The sequence below is a fragment of the Epinephelus lanceolatus genome, chromosome 12, assembly GCF_041903045.1.
Source record: "Epinephelus lanceolatus isolate andai-2023 chromosome 12, ASM4190304v1, whole genome shotgun sequence".
NCBI lineage: Eukaryota > Metazoa > Chordata > Actinopteri > Perciformes > Serranidae > Epinephelus > Epinephelus lanceolatus.
In genome coordinates, this window is record NC_135745.1 from 4936891 (window position 1) to 4962771 (window position 25881).

The following is a 25881-nucleotide window of genomic DNA, read 5'->3' on the forward strand; positions in this document are numbered from 1 at the left end:
TATTTTTTATAAAGCGTTATGTTTGGACCTTAACTGCATCATGATTAACACAGCCCTACTAATTACTAAGGAATTGTTGTTTATTAAATAGCAATGATGTGAAGATGATGAAGGAGACTCCGCTGACACCGTCTTGCTTGTATATAAAAAGGTTTATTACAAGAAGTACAGCATCAAATCAAGCGCCTAGGAAGCCTGAGAGAGGGTTCGAAGCCAATATGAACTGCTCTGAATAACGGCTCAATTTACCCTGCATATATAGGTCGATTGTTTTGATGAACTTTGAGACAAAATGTGACAAGTGACAGAGAGGCAATCTAGATGGAATCCAACCTTTCATCTTACTTATCTATCCCTGACCTGAGCCATAATAAAATCTTGACCTGGGCCCCTAACTGATCATATAAGACCCCGGTCATCACATAACATGTGGCACGTCAGATACTACAGAATAAAAGACTGCAAACAAAACCAAACTTTTCATTCCAGGCTTTTAGAGAGCTCCCCTCCCACTAGAGCCCTGGGTCATCAGTCCAACTTTTCCCTACTGTGATAACCCTGAATGACGGGGTCACTGCTGTCAGCCTGCCACAACTTCAGCAAGAAAATGGCATTAGGCACTGAAATGCATTCAGTGTACTTACACAGTTAAGAACAAGGACAACAAAGCTGGACAGACAAGGCAGGGAATAAACCGGACTATTTCTACATCTACAAAAGTATGTGGAAAAATAGGTGTTGCAGTATAGTGTCAGTCTGTGCATCCTGTGCACAAAGTCACCAGGCAACAGATATTGTGTGTAAGTTGTTTGTAACACTGATGATGCATTAAAGCTTAAGTATGCAGGATGACTTTACCTAGTAAACAGAACACAGTCCAGACACAGGACACAGAGTTAGCTGCAATGACTTTACTCGTGAAAACTTGAGGCCCAAAACTTGACATCATATTAATAAGCTTTACTGATGTAATGCAGAAACAAACAGTACCAGCAGTAGCAAAAACAGTTGTTATGAATGGTATTTCATCCACTCAGCTTTGTATGTTAAAATTTTTAAATGCAACATTATTATTAAACAAGTTTACATTCAAAGCTTCATGTGAAACAGTCAATACTGCTATCCACCAGTTAAACAAAAATACCACAAATAAGTTGACTGCTGTATATGAAACCTTTTCCCTCCCACACACAGGATCATTTGGTTGATCCTCCTATTGTCATGTGTGCAGATTTTTACAATCATCATGATCACACAGCTGCCTTATGTTTAATGATCTGGAGTCTAGATGACACAGTACGTGCAACCTTCTGAATCTTTGCTGGATTCTGCACCATACGAAATTTCCAGTGATTATGTTATTCTACTTCTAAGCACCCATATCTAGATATGAACTGATCATGTCAGAATGTGTTCAATTCAATGACTCAGCTTTCAAACTGTAATAATCTCTGATGAAATAATACTGCTAAATAATACTTATTCATACTTAGTTTTCACAACCTACAATACAAAAAAATTAAAGGCATGGTGATGAAGTATTAGTATAAATTAATGTTTCAATTTCATCAAGATTTAAAATTATCATAAACTTGAGGGTCCCCATTTAACTCTGGCAGAGTTGATGTATCCTCTCTGCCAACAGCAGGCAGTGTAGGATCCTGATTTTCTCTCTGTGGAGCTCCTCTGGACTCACTTGTCCTGCCAATTTGTCAGAAAAGTAGATCAGGTCCTGCATGAAGAGGCCCACAGCCCCTTTGGGTGCAGAAGGCATCTGTGTCAGAGTGCCAGAGTCAAAGTGAAAGTTGATGTTCTTGGCCCTGGGGAGCCCCGGTCCCCGCTCCTCAATCCACGTTAGAGGTCTAGAAGAACACAGATGAAATTCATGTTTGAAAAAAAAATACCTCACCCCTTTCTTTTTTATTGAGAAATCTTGAAAATTCTGATCTGGCCTTTTCCCTGGCCACCACCGTAAGCAGTGCGGTTGCACTGGGGCCCGTGGGGTGGATGGGCCCGTGGAGAGAGCGGGCCCTTGCAAGTGATTCAGATTGCAACCTTAAATATATACCTGTGTTCATAGAGAAATGATTAAAAAAAGGATGTTCCTAATTCAAAATGGTGCTATTTGCTATATATGTCCTCGAAAAGGCAAACCCATTTACACCATGGTCTATTTTTTTAATTTTCATTTTTTAAATAGCCAGTAGCTATCTAAAACTAAAGCCCTGTTTCCACCAAACATTTTTGGTATGGTACCTTTGGAACCAAAAGTACCCTTCAGACATGGTACCTAGACCCTTGTGTGTGCTAGGTACCCCAACAGAAGGGGTACCAAAAATGATAATGGTTAGGAACGGAGCCCATTCTAACTTCCTTACGCCGCTGCGTAGCATTGCTAAGAGTAGACCAAGTTACAACCTCCAGTCCTGAAAAATGAGGCCAACGCGGCTGTGGGAGAACCTGCAGTTCCTCTAATGACCACTTGAGGCTGGCTCCAAAACAGAGTCAATCCCCATTATATACATAGATCCCCATGTTAAAATGTTCAACTTTACAGCAGAAATAAACATGTTTACAGCCTGGTACAAAAACAGTTTTGGTCTCTACAGCTAATTTAAACATCCATGACAACTGTACAGGGGTGAGTTTTTATATAACTCATCTGTTTACATTTTATTAAAGCTTAAAGTTACACATTACTGAGGGTGTGGCCACTTTGAGTGGCAGGTGGGTGCCGTCCGTTGACAAGTCACTACTGTGGCAACGCTGCTTAGATATCGTACCATGGCGCAACCCCAGATTCACAAAATTAGGTGTAGCAGTGGCTGTCACTATTTCAGTGTGGTTTTAGTTCATGACAGTTAACTGTAATGTGTGGTCATCTGAAAAATCTGTATTTGGTTGAACTATAAGATTCTCTAAGGAGTCGGATATTCAGTATTTCCGGTAAGTACATTTTGTTTTAAGACTTTTAAGCCCATATTTTGTCCGTGAAAATTAGTATTAGCATTTGGACAGATCACCATAGCTGTAAATTAACTGTGCTAACCAAGCTAGCTGCTAGCATTACAGTTCGCGCCACCCTCTTGTCCAAATATGGTCACTTCTGGCTCTAAATATGCAAGAGCGACAGTCAAAATGCCACACTCAAGGCTTTAAAATGAGAGTCAGCAAACCAATGATTGACATCATGTATACAGTCTATGGTCAGAGTCTGTTCCCCTGTCGATATGTGCCTTCCGTATATGACAGCAGGTTTTTGTATTAGTGGCATATGTAATCAAGCTTCCCAGATGTACCTTTGAATCTCAGATTTTAGGGAAGTGCACAGACATTACTCCCTTCTATAGAGCAATGTGAATACATTTCTCTTGTGAGAAATATGCACAGCCACTGCCCCAAAGAAATTCTTTTTAACTCTCAGCTTTAAAATATTGATTTCCACTCAATTTCAGCATGTGGATACAGGGAAAATCATACCATGGAATTAAGGTAAGCTTACTGCTACAAAAGTAATGTAAGTGGGACATCAGTTGAAGGCATTGAAGCAAAAATTAGTCTGAAAGTGTAGAACTGGGTCCAAAACTGTATTAAAGTATTCTGTAGCAAGTAAAAATTACTGTTGTTTATGCTCTTTAAGGCTATTGCAAGTGCTGTTTGGTCAATATAGTAAAGTTTTTAGTAACTGCTTCAAAAGCCTTTCTACTATATATGTAATAAATCATAATTCCCTCTTTAATATCTTTTTCATATTGCTGTAAAAACATCAACAAATGTCTCCATCATACATTTTACGAGATTACATTTGAACACATCATGAGAACATTATTATTTACCTTCTCCCAATACTCATTTTTACTTAAGAGACCTTAAAGGCATCATAATATGATTAAATGCAACCTCTGTCAGCAGTTAGATCCAGCCACAGCCTGCCTACAACTGCCGTGATTTGGTTCTCCTCCTGCTGATATCAGCACAGACTTGTTGTCCACAATGTAGCATTATCAGAGTTACAAATCAGCCTTTAATCTATTAAGAATGGATATCTCCCAAAACCATTGGTGGCCAGTCGATCAGCACACCCATATCTGGGGGTTTATAATCCTTGCTCATCCACGACACTGGCTGCTTTAAGTAGAGATAGCGATTTAATTTGCTTATGGGGAGATTTTATAGTGGCTGCGCGAGGGGGAAACACAGGCTAGTGTTAGCTATATCAAAACAACTCTGCCTAATTAGGCTAATTAACAGTCACAAGCTTGACACATTGTTATGTAAGCCAAGTAACATTATCAGAACACTTCTGTAAGACAATCTTACCTTACCATGTGGGCAGACAGAAACTTTTTAACTCCTCATAACTCTTGTCGTTATAACATTTTATAGGGCATAAACAACAGGAAAACACATTTTTGTTTGTGGGGGACTTTAAAAACTACCAGCTGTTTAAGGGGAAAAAAATTAAACTGAATATTTGTGAGCATTTTTGAAGATTTGCATCTCCAGTGGAAACCAATGGACTGAGACGCACAGACAGAGTGGGGAAGTCAGAAAGTATTGAGGGCCAGAGACTAACACATTTTTGGTTTTAGTGTTATCACTGAATTTTTCGACCATTTATTCCATCGCTGTGGGAGACATACATGCAGACAGATGTATCCTCTCTCACCTGTTGTCAGCAGTTAGCAGCTTTGCAGTTGTCTTCCTGTAGCTGTTAGCAGGGTCTTCCTTCATGGTTGCTGCAATTACTGACAACTCACCGAACAACTCGACCAACCAGGTGAGGCGAGCAATGCCACTGAAAACCTGGGAACCAAATCCAGGATTCAGAGGCCCACCTTGAATGAATTAATATACACACATTATTAGTAGGGGTGGAGGGGGGGGGAACGATACAGCAAAGTATCACAATATTTTTGTGTGGCAATATCGTATCGTCACAAAGTGCAGTATTGATTTTTTAATTATACAGATCATTAATATTACAAATACAAATCTAATAATTTAAGGTAGCCTACCTGAATAATATAATCATCTGATTTTTCAGCCCACTACATACATTTTGCTGCAAAAAATGACTGAGGTGAGATGAACAGACTGAAAACTTTATCTTATTAGATAAAACAGATGTTGACAAAGTTTTCCTTTGGGAACATTATTTGCAGTTTAATATATTTTATCACAATACTCAGCATATCGCAACACGTTTAAAATTGCAATAGTATTGTATCGTGACGAAAGTATCGTGATAATAGCGTATCATGGAGCCTCTGGTGATTCCCACCCCTAATTATTTCTACATTTCCTTATTAGAGCTGGGTACTGAAATTCAGTACTTTATAGACACCAACCAAACTGTCTTGATAGTACCAGCCAGTATCAAAAAATGTCTTGTCATTCAGTACCAAATTCAGATACTAAAGTTGTTAATCTCATCAACGTCAGTGAGCCAATAAGCATGCAGCATGCATGATGTGCCAATACCTTAAAGTGCTGGTGATTGGCTGTGTCGAGGTATCCAGAAAAAACACTAGGTTACGCCATGGGTTACACCTATGTGTATATTTTGTTGTATTTTGAGAGGCTGTCTCATGACTACATTATTTGCGACCCGGCTACATTTCACCAGGCTCGACCCCAACAGTGCACAAAGCAATAATTGCGAGTCGGTAATTGCTGCCAAGACCGACAACACGACAAATCCTTTCATTTAACCTTTATTTCAACAGGGAGGTCCATTGAGAGCGAGCTCTCTTTTTCAAGGACGCCCTGCATGCAATAGATAACACACACAATTACAAAATTACAAGGTACATAAACATGAGAGTACAGAATACAAAAAAAGGCGGTCTTTCCTAGTTCACATTTCATACGTGGGATGTGAAGTCTAAGCTGTGTCTGTGAACGTGTATTATAACCAGAAGTACAAAGTTTTAAAAGTGAGGTTAAATATAAGGGAAGCTTTCCACACAAGGCTTTATAAATGAATAAAAGATAGTGCTGTTCTCTGCGAACTTCGAGAGAGGGCCAGCCCACTTTTTCATATAAAATGCAGTGATGGGTAAGATACCAATCCCCAGTGATAAAACGTAAGGCACTGTGAAAAACTGCATTAAGAGGTTTCAATGTGGAAGCTGAGGCATGCATGTATATGACATCACCAAAATCAAAAACAGACATTATTGTGGATTGTACGATGGTCTTCCTGCTGGGTGAGGTGAAACATGACTTATTACTGTATAAAAAAAAAATTCTTACTCTTAATTTCTTTGAAAGGTGTTCCACATGGGTTTGAAAAGAAAGCTTGGTGTCCAACCAAATGCCCAGGTATTTATAAGACTCAACAGTTTCAATTGACTCACCATACAGGGTTTGAATACTGAGACAGGCGTCATTTAGTTGCAACCTTGTGAACCACATAGCCTTAGTTTTACTGGGATTCAGGACAAGCTTGTGGGAAATAAGAGACGATTGAAAACAGTTAAAAGCAGATTGCAGGCTTGCAACGGCTGATTTAAGAGTGGGGCCAAAACTGTATAAAATTGTGTCGTCCGCATAAAAATGAGCATCACAAAGTGGTGAGGGGAGTAAAATGTTATTAATATAAAGAGTAAATAAATGTGGGCCCAGGATGGATACTTGTGGAACACCTTTGCCCAAAGAAAGTGAGCTGGATCTAGCACCATCTGCAACTACCGCTTGTGTTCTACCTGAAAGATAGTCAGAGAACCAGCTGATAGAGAGACTGTCTAGGCCAATGGATGATAGTTTGCCTAATAAAATATTATGGTCCACTGTATCGAATGCCTTAGACAGATCGACGAAAAGAGCTGCACAGTGCAGGTGATTATCAAGGCTGTTTATAATATTATTAACAACAAGTGTTGTAGCTGAAGCAATCTAATGAAGCACTTGACAGTACATGGAATAAACTTAAGAAAGTTGCTCCATGTTCAACTGCAAGAAGAAGACCGTGCCAGACGATTATCCTCTCTGTGTCCTCCTGCCACAGGGCCTCCTCCTTCAACATGTCCTCCACCTGAGTCTTCCTCTGAAACTACTAATGAAGGCAGCAGTGCTATGACTGGGACTTCGGCAGGTACCGTTCATGTTTAGAAAACAAAAAAATCTGGCTAACTTGTCACGGTACATGCTTGCTTACCAAAGTCAAGTTAATGTTAACTTGCACGCTATTTTAGTCCTATAAGCTGGGACCTATGTAACCTTAGATATTATTTGTATGCGGTATGGCTTATGGCTACAGATGGCTAGTTAAATCAATTCACACTGATTCACTGTATTGGTAACAATTTGTTCCTTTGTACTCTTATATTTTGTTGGAGCAGCAGTGGCTCCGGAGACAAGGCAGGTGTGGTAATCTGAAGACAGCCAGTTTGATTTCTGCCTATTAAAAGTAGCATTTATTGATATTATGTAAAAATGTCAAGGAGATGAAAAACAAAACTTAAATTTTTTTCACTGTGATGTGTAATGTCATCTTGTTAAAACCGATTTCATAAAAGTGGTATCAAAAAAAGCATCCTTTCAGTATCGGTATTGATATTGAAAAATTCTGAACAATACCCATCCCTATTCTTTACTGATGTTTAGCTTGAGTTCCAACAATTAAATGCAGTTCTTTTTGCAGATTCTTTGTGCAACTTCCACATTAGACTGGTGTACATTAAAGAGCATTTTCAGCTGACATTTGATTAACAACACAAGCCACATTCTAAATCTAAACCAAGAAAATACTTTCATTGCCAATTTTAACAATTACGCTGAAAGTTTTGGTTAGAGTTCAGAAGTATCAAAGTGACCACAGAGACACACACTCCTGTCTCTTACCAGTAAAATGAAGAGTACCTTCCTGCAGGATTTTTCCCTCTACCTCTCTCTTCAGTTGTTTGTATTCTTCTGACAGCAGCTCGATGTGTTCCTCATGAAGAATCACTCCTGACACACACACACACACACACACACACACAAATGTTTACTGAGATAGAATGAGATGTGCTAACTGTTAGTTGTGTTTTTGCAAATATGTCACTGAACCCAAGGTGACAGAGTGCTGATCAGAGGATGAACCATTTATGAAGTGCAATCAGGAAAATCTTCACCCCTGGCTTCTTCCTCACAGCAGAAGATGTTCATTACCCCTATAACATGACATTAATCGCATTCATGATGGTGTCTGAAACAAATTCATTGACTTCCACTACAAAGGGGATGAGCTACCTCTGAATTACTGCACTGAACCCCACCACTGAATGGTCTAATTGAAAGTTCCCTGTCCGGTGTGCCTGCATGTGCCATCTGACCTCTGTAGCTCATCCAGAATGCAACAGCCTGGCTTATCTTCAACCTACTCAAGTTCTCCCACACTACACTGTTACTCCACACCCTTCACTGGCCACCACTTAGGCATGTCACAATACCAGAAATTCAGTAGTCAATACCAATACCAGTGAAATTCCACAGTTCTCAATACCCCAATTCCATACCACCGTTAAAAACAAAAACAAAAACAAAAACAAAACCATACATGTAACGTAGTTAAACATACACTCTGTTATTAAAAGCACTGAAATCAAATTTCATTTAAGTGTTATTATTAATCTCTGATGATCCGTCCCGAACGCAAAATACTAGTCTGTGGGTTCATGAGATTTTGTGGGGGAGGAAGCATATATTAATACACAGCCTAGAGCTGGTGCTTCTCAAAGTCAAGGATGCTTCCTTGGTAGAACGGGTCCTTTCAAGTCAGGTCCTACAGACACTAGACAAGACTCCTTCCTAGCATTCGGTTAACACACATTGGAACAGGCTAGCAAGAGCCTAGGTGTGAGCCATCAACAAGCTTGTAAACTCTCCCCCCTCCAACTGCAGACGTTTCCTCTCCTGCCGAATTCTTAACTTGTTCTTGGATGAGACTGATCTTATTATCATTCCATCTCTACAGTTGACCTCCCCTGCCCCTCCTTTAACAGTTTGGATTGCTTCAGACCAATATCACTGCAGGAACTTACGAAAACTGTGCCACTCAAGAATCCCTCCTCGAGTCTTCTTGATATAATCCCAACAAAACTGTTTAAAGACACAATAGAATCACTCAGCCCAACACTGCTGACCACCATCAAAAGCTCTCTGTCCTCCTAAGTTGTACCTGATTTTTTCAAAACTGCCTGTGTTGAACTGCTGCTGAAGGGCCCCGGTTTAGATCCCACAGATTTGAAAAACTTCTGGCCTATGTCCAACACTCAACAACGACAATCTATTTGAAAAATTTCAGTCTGGTTTCGCAAGGTGCATAGCACAGAAACTGCCCTCCTTAGAGTCACAAATGACTTGCTGATGGCTGCAGGTATTGCAGGAACTGCACTGCACTGGTTTTCTTCATACATAACCAGCAGGTTTTTTTGTCACTGTTGGGGAATATTCCTCAAGAACTGCTCAGATAAAACATAGAATACCACAAGGATCAGTATTGGGACCTGTTCTGTTCACCCTTAACATGCTGTCCCTGGGCCAGATAATACGTCATCACAACATCTCTTTAGATAGCTACACAGATGACACACAGCTCTACCTGTCTTTTAAACCCTCTGACACCAGTAAATTAGCATCTCTTTATAATTGCCTATGTGATATGAAAAGCTGGATGTACTAAAAATCTCTTCAATGCCCCTGAACATGTCTCAAAACAAATTCAGCCTTCCATCAGCCCCATCGCTCTAAATATAACATCAGTTGTAAAAAAAAGACCTGGGTGTTATTCTGGACAGTAATTTGACCCTGGAGCAACATGTAAAGAACATAGTCTAGTCTTGTTTTTACCAGCTGATGAATATCTCCAAATGTAGGTCACTCCTGTCCTACAATAACACAGAGAAAGTCATACATGCTCTTACATCCACTTTGTCCCCACTGAGGATACACACATGCATCCTTCAAAATTCTCAGAAGGAAGGACTCACTCCTCCGTAGAATTCGAAGGACCCTTGACACTGGAACCGTTTTTTGGTGGGATTCGATGGAATACGCCCCTTTTACACTGCCTATTCAATATCGTGCTGTTATGCCACCTTGCCGTTCTGTATATAGGGTACAATTGCGGAATCAGGGTACAGAATTGTCTCACCTCTGAGCCACGAACGGAGGTAGTAACAGGCCCAAAACAATGTTTGTATAAATGGAACAGCCAGCAGGAAGGGATCATGGGTGGCATAGGTGTGACGTTTTGATGGCATCTTATGTGTGCGACCCACCGCAAAACATTTAAAAAGTAAATGTCAGAAGTTAGCTGCTAACGTAAAGAAGAAGAGCAGCGGCCAAAAATGTTGAGAAAACAATGAGGTCAAGGAGCAGAAGACAAGATCAGCTGCCATTTAACAGGGACGGTAAATGATGCCATTATTATTGTTTATAAATCGCTGCCAATGGGGATGTTATATGTCACACTAGAGGCCAACGCTGTTGTGTTATATGTCACACTGGGCACACCTCTTTTGATTCTGCGATGCCAGCATGCTGTCCATAATCACACACTGGAGCAGCATAATGCCACCATTGTTTGGTTCTGTGCAAAAATGCAAAGGAGGCATAAAGAAGGTACTTCATAGGGGCTCTGTAGCGGCATCTCTGTGTAAACAGGGCTGTGGCCTCCTTAAAATTCAGCCATTCAAGGACCCTTCCTTGACTTTAAGGAGCACCAGGTATATTTACATATTTAACCTCCACTGTTGTTGCTCTTCTGCACTAGCCTGAGTGTCAGACTGAAGCTCTCAGAACCTTCAGTCTGACATGGCCTCCATTGAAGGCGATTTACAAGGGGGAGGGAATTTGATTTTTCCCTAACCAATCAGTAGAGATCAACGACTCACCCAGAATCTGACGTCATTAGTATCCATGCCTTGGGGGTGCCGAAAACACTGGCTGGACTGGATGGTTGGGTATAACTTATAGTAATGAGTGCAGTGCTTTACCCAAAGTTGAACATTTTTCAACTCTTAGCAACCAGAAAAAAAAAAAACACTAAACATGTAGCTCTCAAAGCAGAATAAACACTCAGCGCTCCATCACACTGCTGGTGTTCGTTACATAATGTAAATATGCAACGCTCACATTGCAAAGAATACACAAAACACTCTGGCCTTAGGGAAAGTGTTTTGGTGGATACACAATGGTACCAGGTAGAGTGCACTTTGTGTAAGACAGAACACTACTAATAAAATATGCTGGTCTCAGGAAAAAGCTTTTCTTTTCAACGAGTTGAGGCAGAGCTGTTCCTGCAGCACTTGTCGCCATCTCCCATGTGTGTTTGTCGTTGTCCCTCTGTGCTGGAAGCTGTTCTTCTGGTCTTGGCATTTAATGGCATTTAATGACTACAACACTGGTAGGTGTACATGCTGTCTCATCATATCTAGAAGAATTGTATCTCTAGTACCTATAGTACCTAGGGTACTGGAAAAAAAAGAGTACCATTACATTTTAGGAATTTTGGCATCAACTTTGTACCAAATCAAGACACGCATCAGTTTTCGTGACATCCCTACTGCTGGTGGCTGCTTGACTGGTACTTGCCTACCCTGCTGTGAATAGCTCAGGCTCATGCACAGCATACACCCTAACCCGCCCACAAGCTCTCCTCCTGCCAACTGACTTGGTCCTGCCTCTTTACAAGGGCATCCTTCCTGCCATTCAACTAAATGACATCTGTTTTCCGGCTCCAAAGGGCATCAGAAGCTCTGCAAATCTTCCCTCACAGACTGAAAACTCATCTGTTCAGACTGCACCTTGGCCCTTAACTCTTTCTCTATCGCTCATCATCTCTAAATGTAGCACCTGATACATGATAGTGATATAATGTCCCTCCTGTTACTACTTACACATTGTTACAAAGTGCTATCACCTTTTTCCTGGGCTAAATCCCAGAGCTCCACAGCAGCCTTGTAGGTCATGGTCATGGGATACTCAACACAGACGTGTTTCCCTGCCTGCAGAAAAGTTCTGATGAGACAGGACAGAGGTTTCTCTATTAAAATTGGTAAAAAAACAAAACAAAAGAAAAACAACAGAATTCTGAAAATGTTTCATATGCCCTTGAAGATGAAGTCTATGACAATCGAAAGGAACTTTTGATTGTCATAGACTTCATCGTGCCCCCAAACACACTCTAGCGTGTGTTTGGGGGCACTACGAAGCCCGCTGTCCTGCCCAAGCCCAATCACTGCAGAACTTTGTCATTTGCCCGAGTTCTGATGTGTGTTGCCAATTTTCGTGAATTTTTGAGCATCCTCAGCCCCTCAATTTTATGATGACATAGTAGAATAAAAATGATCTCTATAACAATCTATATCTTTCAGTGCCAGGATGACACACATAATGACAGGAAAACGTGCTCCCAGGAAAGCATACGTCCAAAGGGCATGAGGTTTCACTTAGTGCTTCTCAAAGTCAAGAAAAGATCCTTAATTGACTTAATTTCAAGGAGGCTATGTCATCAAATTACCAAGGACCAAGTCCTGTCTTCAGAGAATTTTCAAGGATGCATGTGTCTATCCTCAGTGTGCATGAAGTACACACAATTCTTTGTGCATCATTTGCCGGAACTGAAGGCAGGGCCTCTTCAAAGACGCACACCTGGGCACTATCTAGCCTATTCCAATGAGAGTTCACTGAATGCTAGGAAGGAGTTTTGCCTAGCCTCTGATGGACTCGACTCGGAAGGATCCTTCCTACCAAGGAAGCATCCTTGACTTTAAGAAGCACCAACTGAATGGATTGATGATTATGAGAATGATCGTATTCAATGGTCACTACACCTTAGCCTACCTGAACACCAAGGAGACATTTTCAAACAGAAGGCAATCCAGGACCACTGGCCTTTCACAAGTCTGAGACACTTACTACATTTTTCTTCTTTGATTTTGTGTAGGCCTTTTAGACTCTTGCACATTACCTGATGTTGTTCTCATGCGACACATTCTCAGTGCAGATGAACGCCACCTGAATGTCTTCTCTGCTCACAGCCTCTTCTACTGAGATCTGACTCACTCCCTGCTGTCTGTCCAGGCTTCTCCTGTCCACAAAAACATCAGTCAGAATTATCAGGATCAAAGAGATAGCTCCATTCTGAAAAAGCCACATAGTGTGTCTGTATCTGTATGAATTATGCTGTATTAGCAAAAACTGTTTCTGGCTGTTTGTCCTTATTGCCCTCATTGATTAGAGTGGGTAATGACAATTATATTCACTGGTTGGCAATGTCGTAAAAATGTATCGATCTCTGAAAGGAAAGAAAAGAACGTAAACAAATTAGCAGAAAGTTGCCCTTCTCTGGACTTTAAGTGACACTAAAAGTTAAGGTAAGAAAACACAGATTGTGTGTGAATGGGGGAATATAACATGTAGTGTAAAAGTGCTTTGAGCACACTAATTTGTCATGGTGTTCTCTTGAAGGACTTGAGTGTCAACATCTGGTAAAAAAAAAAAAAAAAAAAAATAGTGCTGAAAGGCTTTGCTGTTGTGAAACATATCTTGATGATGTGGTCATTTACAGCTCTAGCTGGTCCCAGTATATGTCCCAGTTAACTGATGTGTTCCACAGGTTAGCTGCTGCTTACCTGACCTTGAATTTTGCCAACTGTGAATTTGGGCAGACTACAGTCGCCTACTCGGTCAAGTTTGTGGGCTGTGGAAAAGTCTGCCCCATTGGAGCTTAGGTGGAAGCTATTGAGTGCGTTTATTCCTATTAAAAGTGATCTTGTAAACACCTAATTCGGAATGAAAATGGCCAGTGCGATTGAAAATTCAATCCGATGTAAAGGGCTGGAATATTCCGTTTCTAATTCCGAATGAAAGAATTTTTCACACTTGTATACACTCATTCCTCTTTAAGTTCATTCCACGCTTTCTGCGCATGCTCGTTTCCTTGCCCTTCTGACATGATGACATATATATAGTGCGCATAGCAATGGGCTGAGATAGAGCAGTCGGACTTGTTGCACTCACTGGTTTCCATTCGCCAAAGCAAGGTCTCTATCTCCCTTCTTCAACTTTCTACCTCCCTTCTCCTCCTCAACAGAGGAAGCATTTGCAGAACAAGGTTGTTGTCGTACTGCTGCATCAAGAATATAAGCAAAACAAGCCCGAAAAAGGCACTAAGAACAGCGTCGTCAAGTATCTTGTTATCCGGAGCGAGGACAACAGTGTTTTCTTCCAGTAAACATAAACACGTAACATCTGCCCCGCCCCCTATCCAATCAGAAACCTTCCCTGCCCCAAACCTTACGCAGACCCGAATACAGGCGATTAAAAGGCGATTAAACTGATCTCCCATGTAAACCCTCATTCGGAATGAATATTTCTCATGTAAACTACCTGGAAAGACTTTAATTCCAAATGATTTCATTCAGATTTATTTCATTCTGAATGAGAAGCCATCATGTAACCGCACCCATTGTTAACTTTGGTGTCCCTGTGTTTCATCATGTTTCCTTGGTGTGGCAAGATACTGTAGGAGTTTCTGCAAAAACTTTGCAACTGTTGCTGCTCCCATGAGTAATCTAATTAGTCCTAAGGTTTTATTTGTCTGGTCTGCTTCCTGTGAAATTGCCTTTGAGAACCTTAAAGCACGGTTACGTCCTGCTCACTTGAGCTGGGGCACAAAACTTTCCAAGTTAAGTTTCATTGCCCTTATTCATTATCTGTGCTGTGAAAACATCATTATTCTTTGCTGCTTCAGCCCATGTCCTATGTTACCTATGCCTAGAACAATAATTTCTAATGGTTATGTGTGCATAATGGTGAGGATGTGTGCGTTACCTGGATATGAATCCTCTGACACTGAGTTTCTCTGCAGCACTGCCAGGTAGAGGAGCTAACATGTCTCTAATCCTCACCCAACCTGCTACGCCAATGCCGACAACCACCGCTCCAAACATACTGAGAAACAGAAAGGAGGTAACACAGGGTGTCCATGACATCAAAAGTAAATTTTATGTCAACAGCTGTCCCAGTGGTAAATCATGTGGATAAAACTAGCAGAGAACTGTGACCAGTATAGCAGAGCATTGTAGTAACATCAGATATGAATTCCCCCCTCCTTCCTATTCCTGCCTGTTTCTTAGAATAGAATCATCCCATTTCATCTTTACATCTATTTTTTAGGCAGTGAAAAGGCTTCTTTCTCAGAAAGAGGTGATAATAAAGATTATCTGGTACCCAAACCACTTTTTTTCAGCTGAAAATAAATGTATATAAAATGTATATGTAAACTATTCGTTAAGAAGTTCTGATCATTTACTTTTTCAAGTTCCTTTTGTAACTAAGGAAGTTGGCAAAAAAGCTTTCATGTTCCGAGCACCATCCGAGTGGAATAACTTACCAGTAACTATTCGTTCCTTGTCATCATTTCCCTTATTTAAAAAAAATTCTGTACTCTCATCTCAAACCTAATTGTTTTTGTTTTCATTAAAACTCTCGCTGTTTTGTTTTGTTTTGTTTTGCCTTGTTTTGCTGCTATTATGTATTTTTGATTTTATTTATTTGGTAGATGAAGGCTGTAATATTTTTTTGTTATTGTTGTTGTTGCTTGTTTGTTTGTTTGTTTTGTTTGGTATCAGATTGTTTGGTGTTTGTTATGTAACCGTTATACTGTATATTTTGTGTGTGATTTACTATCAGTCTTTATTTGTTGAATGTTTGTTAGGACCCCCCCGAAAACGAGATGATGCATCTCAAGGGGTTTATCCTACCCTACAATAAATTTCTTCTTCATATGGGTACTTAGTCTTGTTGTTGATGGATTCGGGTCCAAATCTTGACACCTTAGTGCAAAGTATGTGAATTATGCATATTGTATTATTAATAGGCATAGTGCCTGCCCCTTACCACAGTTTTGGAGGCAGGGCTCTGTTCATTGCTATGAAAGTTGCTCAGTGGTGCATAAAGCCAAAAACGTTTGACTTCCCAGGTATAATATTACCCAGATGTTCCACATCAGTGGGCTCAGGGAAAGCATAGAAGACACTTAGGTTGTAGTTAAATTGACTTATATAGACTTATATAGACTACCTTCAGAATTTTATCCATTCAGTCAGATAACATTTCAAAGTCTAGAAGAGCTGCACGATTGAAATATTTTATCCCCATTTAAGTGAGTGAACTGGAAGTTAGCCGCAATGTAAAACTGGCTTCAAAGCCCAGCACAATTACTCAGGGCCTGCCCCTCCCCCACACTTCTCTGCACACACCCCAGTAAAGCCACTCAGTGTTGCCACAATTATTGGTGGTATAGCACCAAAACAAAAAAACAAACAAAAAGAGACACCTGTAAAACTGCTGGCAGGACACCTCAAACTGCAAACAACAGGAATGATGACTTTTTGGATTATGAAATATTTCTATAATTGTAAAACTTTTTTTTGAGCTTAGAAAAATTATTTGAAAATCTGTGACATCATCACAATGTAAAGTCTATGGGCCAAGTGGGAACTCGCAGGCGGGGCCAGTGGGAGAAACACTACTGTGCATATTCAGTGGGTTGCATACTGCAGAAGTAAACCCAGAAGCTAAACACTTTTTTTTTTTTTAAAAAAATAACTCTCTATTTATTTTAAAAGACAAAAGCCTTCATAGAGGCAAGGGTGTTTCAAATTAAATACAGATACACACTGACATCCCTTGCTTTTCTACACTGAATAGTGAGCAGTGCAAAAGAGAGAGATATCAACATCATAAAGAAAAGAGAGAAAACAACAAAACAGATAGTTACACATCACATCAAAGTTTTTATGCTGGGGGGACAAAGATCTATATAAATATATTTAAGATCTTACAAGCAGTTACAGTTTTGACAGCTTTTTGTTTCTGAGTGCGTTGAACTCAATGTATTGCTTGAACTCGTTAAAAGTAATTAGCATAGTTTTCTACCCATTAATTTACATTTATGAATATGAAATTTGTCCATTATAATAACAAGATTAATCATTTATATTGTGTGTCTTTTTCTAAATGTGTGTTACGTTCCATTAGACCATTCCTTCAAAGCAAGACAAAACCTTCATCAATATTTTTAGAAATAAAATCACACATATAAAGCCAGAAGTACTACACAGAGGAGCAATGCCAAAATAAATGCACAATAGTTTCAGTACATTCAAAGCAGAAACTACAGTTCACATCAATGTCTCTCTTAAATCTTTTTTTTAACATAGTCATTAGCAGGATGGAATTTATTAATTTGTTTAAAACAAATTTCTTCAACTTTATTGGTGATTATGTATCAGTTAGGTAGAAGCCAGATTTTCTTCCAGTCCATATAATCCACAAATTTATTTCAGTATGAGATCACATATGGAAAAGTAATAACATCCCTTTGGAACAGAGCCCTTGTCAATCTGTTGTTATTACTAGAATTACTGGAAAAACAAATTTTGCCTATTGGTGTGTCTGATGGAGATAACAAGGATAATTGTTGGATATTAACCCTTGGTTGAAATTTAGAGTGTTTTCACACTTGATCCTTTTCAGCCCTCTAAGCAGACTCAGAGCGGCTACTCAGCAATTTTTTGCGCATATGTGAACAGAGAAACTCAGACCCCTCTGAAGTGAACCGAAAGTCCATGGTGCGGTTCGCTAAACCTGTGCCTTGTGAACACAAAGCGGTCCAGGTTCGCTTTGCTCTTTACCATTGTATTATCCCTCTAGATCACATGCTGTGACAAAACCACACTGACCTGTTGCAAGAACGCAGGACGAGGAGTAGTTTGGTCCACGGAAGATACTGCACATCTCCAGATGTGAAATGTAGAATACACCAAACAGATACAGTCTACAGCACACAGAAACACAAAGTTTTTCCCCCAATTTAAGTACATCTGAAAGCGAGGGGCTTCATAACCACACTGCAGTGCCATGTCAGATTAAAAACAAAACTATATCAATATATTCTAGGCTATAGTGTGGACAGAGAGAGGACTGAGGCTCCATCAGAGCTGGAGATGACCAGAAAGAGAACTGAGTCCTTTTTTCAAATGACCTGACAAGGTGAACACAAAAAGAACTGAGTCCCTTTTCTGTTGGTCCACTTTTTGGTCCACTTTAAAAGGACTGAGTTCGGTTCATTTAAAAAGGACTAAATGTGAAAACACCCTAAAACAGCATACAGACTCCAGAGGGTATTGCACCAAAGACTTTTGCATAATACCCCAGTGGTACAGGCATATTATATTCTGACAAAAACTCACCATAAGAATAGAGAAGACCTTCCTCATCAATTATCTAAGCAACTCCATTGGAGTGAACAGGCGCCATCTTGACATCTTGTACTAGTTATTATTAAAACCTATGGCTCTGGAATATGAAGTAGTGATAGGGAGAGTTTTAGACCCCAATAAGTACAAAAAGTGTTGTTTTTTACCATATCACAAAAAAAACTTCCTGTTAAACTTGAAATCATTTCAGGTCACATGTTGACAGGTTCACACAGGACATGCAGTTATGAAAAGCTTCTAGCTCTGCACTACTTTTGTGTAACATACTTCTACCAATTACTGCTAGACTCTACATTCAGGAATGACAAACAAAGCTACAAGAAACATCTTACACAATGTGTACGGGTGTAGCAGTGGATGACTCCAACACTATAACCATATTTCTACACTGTGACGGTTATGGTGCTGCTTAGGTGTGAAAATGCCACATTACAGATTTCATAATAGGAGTTTAAGATTAAAAATTAGGGATGCACGGTATTCTTTTTTTTTTGCCGATATCCAATATGCCAATATGGATATATCCACTTTTTCCCCACCTAATTTTAGTGATCATCAAGTCTCTTCTGTAGTGGGATTAACATCATATTATTCATGTATATTTTTATCGCGATGGCCCAGCAGCAGATGGAGACATGACAATACTTTTAAATGTATGTAATAGCATTCATTATGCAAAGTAAGAAAAAGCATCTTGACCAATTCTGATTTCATTCATGTTAAAGCCAATATTGGCCGATACCGATGATGTGCCGACATAATTGTGCATCACTACAAAAAATGCTTTTCATGAGCAAGTAGGAGCTTGACTGCACCTCAGTGTTAAGTAACCCTGTTAAGTAATGATGATAAATTGTGGATGGTATGTCATGTAAGCGATGGAGCACGCACAACTGGTGCCCATCTTTTTCTCGTATGTGTTAAACTTTAATCAGAAAGACAAAACTGACAGCAGAGTCCACACAAAATACGATAACGTTAGGACTCCGTGCTGATATGAATGGGGACAGCTCCAGTGACTTGCAGCCTAAAATCATGCAGAGTAGATGCCATGTGCATCGTCATATGGCAGGACACAGTGCCAGACTCACTGACACAAAAGGATAAAACGTTATTGCTGGTGTCTTACCTGGTTTTCTGGAGCTCCTCTGTGACACACACGAAGAAATCTAGGTATTACTGTTGTGCGTAAAGTGTTCCGTTAGAGGTGACATAACATGAACGCTTGTCTAACCAGTGTATCAATGAGGGGAGCACGGTGTTTCTCTGTCTGTACGTCTCACCGCCGCTAGGCGTATAGGCGCGCCTGTTATGACGCAGCGGTGGCACCGGTGTACTGCTGGGAGAGGGGCGGAGCTGTCTTTGTAGACCCATCTTTACTAATCACTGAATACCATAATCAGTTTTCAATTTAATAATTTATTAATGGACATTACCAAAAGAATGCAACAATCCCCGTTCACCAATCATCTTTATTCAAAAGCACATGCCCCGTGCACAACACTGTCAGTCCTTCTAACTTAGTACAGGCGATGGCAGGAAACACCAGATTGATAGTAAAGACACTAGACACTATTTAAGCTCTTTCTTTGTCATAATGATGATCTGCATGTATTTGCTGACTTCAGGTGATTGTACCTGAGTGAGGGAGAGAAAAGGCAGGACACTCCCTCCTCACTACCCTCCCTCCCCTTCTTTAGGTTAGGCATTTTGTGCTCTGGGATTCTATTTGAGTGAACTGATGGTTGTTCTTGAGAACTTGTTTTAAATTATATCTTTGTCTGGCCAGATATTTTATGACTGTTTTTCTGTATTAATTACATTTTTGCATATTTTTGTAATGTTTTGGTATATTTTTGTCCCCTCCGTTTATTTCGGATATGTAGTTGAATACTCCCCTAGAGTCATTCTGATAGTACCCATTAATTTGTGATTTTAGATGATTGTTCTGTCTTCTTATGCCATCACTGATTTAATGATTGTTTCTTCAGCTTACAAACAATTAGACCATATTGAGGAAGAAGAAAGCAGGACACTCCCTTATCCCCTCTCACTACGTTCCTTCACCTTCCCCTTGATGTAGGAATACATAATTATCTGTTGCGGTAATTCTCATTTTAAAGATGATGTGTTATTTACAACTATCTATAGTGATAGGCTTTGTACACTGTAAAATATTCGACTGTACATTTACGTAAATTACTGGCTACTACTCGCATTACTTTCACAGTAAATTACTGTATCATTTTTACAGTAAATTATTGTGAAATGACAGCTGTATACAGTGATCTCACTGTAGTTCTGCCCACGTATTAATGTGATTTAGCAGTATGCTCCTGTAAACTTACTTTATCTGTAACCTCACACTTAAAGCCCATTACATCACTAATATAACAGTACATTCCTGTAAATTTCCGAATTTAACTGTAACTTCACAGTTTATGTTCATTGGATTACTGTGATTTAGCCGTATGCTCCCGTAGAATTATTGTATTTTACTGTAATCTCACAATTAAACTCCAATTTCTGTAATTTAGCAGTATGCTCCTGTAAAATGACTATATTTACCTGCATAAATTTCACAATATAATTCTGAATTTGGTTAAATATCACAGTAAAGCCTGAGAGGTGATAATTTATATTATTGTGAAATACTATAGTTACATATTGTAACTCCCTTGAAATAATTTGCAATGTATCTAATGCGATATGTCTGATTGGTTGTATGATATGTGGTATTCTTAAGTGCTAAGCATGACGTGGAGTCTATTCAGCACATTATCTACCCTGCTGCTGGTTGGATTCAGTGCAGCTGCAGCCTTGTTAAAAGCACCTGTGCATTGTATCGTATAGCAAACCAGATGAAGCCATGGGCGAGACACATTGTTTGTAATGTTTCAAATGAAGATTCAATTAAAAGAAGAAGCAATTCAACCCTCTTACTTGCTATCACTGCAATAATCCTGTTAAACCAAATTATAGAGGCCTATTGTACTGACGAATCATAAACAGTATAAAATACACTCTGTGAAATACATGCATTTGATTAGCCTACCAGGCCAATGGACTACATCCGGAATTATGTACATTAGTCTATATTTCTTCATCAAATTACTTGTATACTTGAATATACAGCACTTGGCCAACTGACTCTGATTCTGAATGTGTCTTGGTACATACAGTCAACCCATTCTGATGCTTTGGCTTTATCTTGTAGGCGACTGGAAAGAAAATGTGATTGTGAATTGAGTTGAACATTTTCTGTGTACTGGGTGCTGTAAAAGCTGTCATAAAATCCGGTTTGTACAATAAAAAGTGTTCAACACTAATATAAAATGCTCATCTTCCTTGTACCATTCACAATAAGTGTACGGTAACTGTGACATGTTTTCATATGATAATTTTGACAGAAAGCTTTAATGCCTACAGGCATTCAGCTGAGGCCTTGCTCACCAAAGATACGATACATCAGTTGACATCACTGTTCTGAAACTTTCTTGCAATGTCAACTGTTTTCAATCTACAAAGAATGTTTCTTCCTGTATATAAAGTCTGAGGGCGGCTGTGAAACTGCACCTACTTAAGGCAACAAAAAGTTTTGTCTTGGTGCGTCAGTACAGTAGACAAACAAAAAAGGATGGTGGGGGAAATACCTGCACACAAATGTAACTGTGCCAAAAAGCCACTAAAAGGTCTATAAAATATAAAATATAATATATAATATAATATTTAAAGTGCAAAAAATAAAGAGATAAAGAGCAAGTACAAACCGCAGCAAATGTTTCAGTCCTTGACTATTATCAGTGCTACTGACATGAGTGCTCCACAGATCAGATATAGACACAGACAGATTCCTACCAGGTGTGATAAATCTATCAGCTGGTGCCACTAATTAGATGAGATCAACTCTGAGGAGCAGAAGGATGACTACCAAAACACAATGACCTGTCATACGATTACTAATCACATCCTCAACATCCTCAGGTACCAATATATGATAGCAGAATATAAGAACAAAAATGTACAAAAAAATCACAGCTATACACAGAATGATAGAAAATAAAAGGGATATATGACAAAGGCAATATATGACAAAGCATGCACAGATAAATAGACTGTTTTTGCACTGATCTCAGCCTGTGGACCTTTTTGTGGCTTTCTAGCCCAGTAACATTGGTGTATAGGTATCTCCTCTGCTGTCCTACCTGTATATAAATATAGTTACTCTAGCTATCCAAGAAAACTGTGAATTTTCTTTTCACACTGTATTCATCCAATTACAACACAAGTGTCTTCTTCTCCTGCTTTTTCACCATCATTAAGCTTTTGTTGTTACTCAAGAGAAGAGCAAGTGTGTCCCAAGTCTTTCAAGAAGTAAAAAGAAAAAAAAAGCATTTATTATTTTCAAGATAAAAAAGATTCCATTTTACTGCAAAAAATAAACAAACATTTCTGTATTTTTCCATTTGCATCATAGACTAATGCAGTTTTGTATAAGTTACAATCTGTACAAAGTGTGCAGTATTAATGTTTCTAAAAGGAGGCCTTTCACAGCGATATTATCACATGGTAAATAGAGCTACATTTAAAACCATTAATTTAGGTTCAGTAACGAGCATCTGTCCACATTACAGTAGCAAGTAATAGAGCATTCTGAGAATATTCTCGGGAGATGAACATGTTGAGGTCCATAGGCAGCTGAGCACTGGCCTCAGCTTGAGACACACCCAGAGTTCTCTGGACTGTGAGCTATAGATAAGGTAGATACAAACAGTCCTTTCTTTTTTCCCCCCATTGAGTCTGGAGTTTTTAGAGCCACAAGGTTTAATTACTCTGCTGCATTTCTTTGAGTCTAGTAAATGGCCCATTATAGTAATAATAATGCATTTTATTTGTTAGGGTGCCTTTCAAGCCACTTAAGGTTGCCTTACAGCAAAGATAAAAAAGCATACATCAATAGGGGGGAAGACAGTGTAAGAACATAGTGCATTTGATCAGATGGAATGGGCAAGTCTGAACAGATGTATTTTGAGTGGGGCGTCGGTGGCTTAGTGGTAGAGCAGGTGCCCCATCTACAAGACTGTTGCTGCAGCGGCCCGGGTTCAACTCCAGCCTGTGGCCCTTTGCTGCATGTCACTCCCTCTCTCCCCCCCCCCCTTTCACGCTTGACTGTCCTATCAAAAAAAACAAAAAGATGTGTTTTGAGTTTGGATTTGAACAGATTGACAGTGGTGTTGTGGAGGTCAGGGGGGAGTGAATTCCAGAGCTGGTAGCCAGGGGAACAGAGAGGTGGATGAAGGAAGAGGATCTGAGTGTGTGTGCGGGTGTGGCAATGTGGAGGAGGTCAGACAGGTATGGAGGGGTGAGGTTGTGAATGGCCTTGAAGGTGAGCAGTAAAATCTTGTATTGGATACGGTGTGTGATGGGGAGCCAGAGCTGCTGCAGGATGGGTGTGATGTGGTGAGTGGATGGGGTCCTTGTGATGATACGAGCTGCTGAATTCTGTAACAATTGTAGTTTATGGAGAGTTTTTTGTGGGAAGACCGAACAGGAGGGAGTTGCAGTAGTCAAGCCGGGAGGTGACGAGACTGTGGACCAGAATGGCAGCTGTGTGAGGTGTGAGAGAGGGGTGAAGGCGGTTGATGTTGCAGAGATGGAAGTAAGCTGACTGGGTTATGTGGTTGATATGAGAAATGTAAGAAAGTGTGCTGTCGAGGATGACACCCAGACTCTTGACCTGTGGGGAAGGAGACATGGAAGAATTGTCAATAGATAATGTGAAACTGGGGGATTTGGATAGGGTGGTTTTAGTGCCAATGAGTAGAATTTCTGTTTTGTCACTGTTTAATTTGAGGAAGATGGATGAAAACCAGGATTTTATTTCAAGGAGGCAGTCAGTGAGGGAGGGAGGAAGGTGGGAGGGTGGAGTCGGGTTTGGTGGAAATATGGAGCTGGGTGTCATCCATGTAGCAGTGGAAGTGGATATGTTTCCGGAAGATGTAGCCAAGGGGAGTAAGTAAATGATGAATAGCAGGGGACAGAGCCCTGGGGCACACCTGAGGTGACTGGGAGTGGTTGTGATGTGAATCATTTGAGTTGGATGAACTGAGAGCGGCCGGAGGTAGGATTTGAACCAGTTGAGGGCGGTGTGTGTGATGCCAATAGAGAGGAGTCTGTCCAGGAGGGTGGTGTGTGAGATGGTGTTGAAGGCTGCACTCAGGTCAAGCAGGATGAGGATGGATAGGAGACTGGAATCGGCTGCCAGGAGGAGATCGTTGGTGATTTTGAGAAGTGCCGTTTCAGTACTGTGGAGAGGGCGGAAACCGGACTGGAATTGTTCAAAAAGGTTTTTGCGGGAAAGGTGGGAATGGAGCTGAGAGGCAACAGTTTTTTCAAGTATCTTTGACAGAAATGGAAGATTGGAGATGGGACGGAGGTTATTGTGGTTATTGGGATCTGCGCCAGGTTTCTTGAGTATTGGGGTGACAGCAGCTGTTTTGAGGGGTGAGGGAACAATTCCAGTGGTGAGGGAAGAATGGATTATGTGCGTGATGAGAGGGGCCAGTGCACAGTGAGACCAGTCTTATTGTAGAGGCGTTCCAGTCAGCGTCCTTTGGATTTAAGTTGTTTGAGAGCGGGAGTGAACCATGGTGAAGAGCGGGTGAAAGTGACAGATTTGGTTTTCAGTGGGGCAAGATAGTCCAGGAGATTATGAAGACTGTTGTTGTAATGGAGTACCAGTTCATCAGGGGTGGAAAAGCTGTCTACGTTGGGGAGGGAGTTAATGCCAGAGGAAAGAATGTCCAAATTAATGTCCTTAATATTACGAAAAGAAATAGTGCGTGGGAGATTGATTTTGGAAAGTGCAAGGTTGGCATTGAAGGAAACTAACATGTGATCAGAAAAGGGGAGGGGAATTGCCTTACAGTTGACAGGAGAGAGACCAGAGCAGCATATTAAGTAGAGAGTATGTCCTTTTGAATGTGTTGGGAAATTGATGAGTTGCTGGAGTCCAAAACTGTCAATGCAAGATGGAAAATTTCTGGTGAGAGCACTGCTGATATTGTCCATGTGGATATTGAAGTCACCCAGGAGTAATGTTTGGAGAGAGTGTGGAAAGATGTGTCAGGAATTGAGCAAAGTCATTTAAAAACTCCTTATTTAGTTTAGGGGGACAGTACACGGTGGCAACGATGGTGGGGATGGGGCCAGATAACTGTGAGGTGATGGATTCAAATGTGTGGTAGGCATGGGTAGAAACCGGCAGGACTTTCCACTTCTCACGGTAGAACATCGCGAGACCTCCTCCCCTGCCAGAGTCACGCGGTCGACAGCTATAAATAAATCCGGGGGGAGTGGATTCATTAAGTGGAGTAAAATCATTAGGCAGTTGCCACGTTTCTGTTAAACAGAGAAAATCAAGCTTATGGTCCGTGATGAGATCCTGTATGAGCTGACACTTGCTCGTGAGCGAGTGGATGTTTAACAGTCCAAAACTGGCATTGGTGTTATCATGCTTGTGAGATGAGGAGGCAGGGACTCTCAGTTTTATGTAGGAGAGGTTATTTTTATTTACAGCTGGACTGAGGGCGGAAGGGTCTGA

The 25881-nt window shown here is 40.3% G+C and overlaps 1 protein-coding gene across 2 annotated transcripts; it reads right to left on the reverse strand.

The window, feature by feature from the left end:
- Positions 1–896: 896 nt before the first annotated feature.
- Positions 897–19569, reverse strand: blvra (biliverdin reductase A). 2 transcript variants are annotated; one of them, XM_033650566.2, is made up of 8 exons: positions 19408–19569; positions 17742–17836; positions 14827–14946; positions 12962–13081; positions 11912–12009; positions 7849–7956; positions 4670–4838; positions 897–1862 (listed from the first exon to the last, which is right to left on the reverse strand). In XM_033650566.2, the coding sequence occupies exons 3-8, from the start codon at positions 14943–14945 to the stop codon at positions 1607–1609; spliced, it is 870 nt and encodes a 289-aa protein (XP_033506457.1). In that variant the 5' UTR covers position 14946; positions 17742–17836; positions 19408–19569; the 3' UTR covers positions 897–1606. The 2 variants fall into 2 exon arrangements, with proteins under 2 accessions (XP_033506457.1, XP_033506456.1); XM_033650565.2 differs by lacking the exon at positions 17742–17836.
- Positions 19570–25881: the final 6312 nt, after the last annotated feature.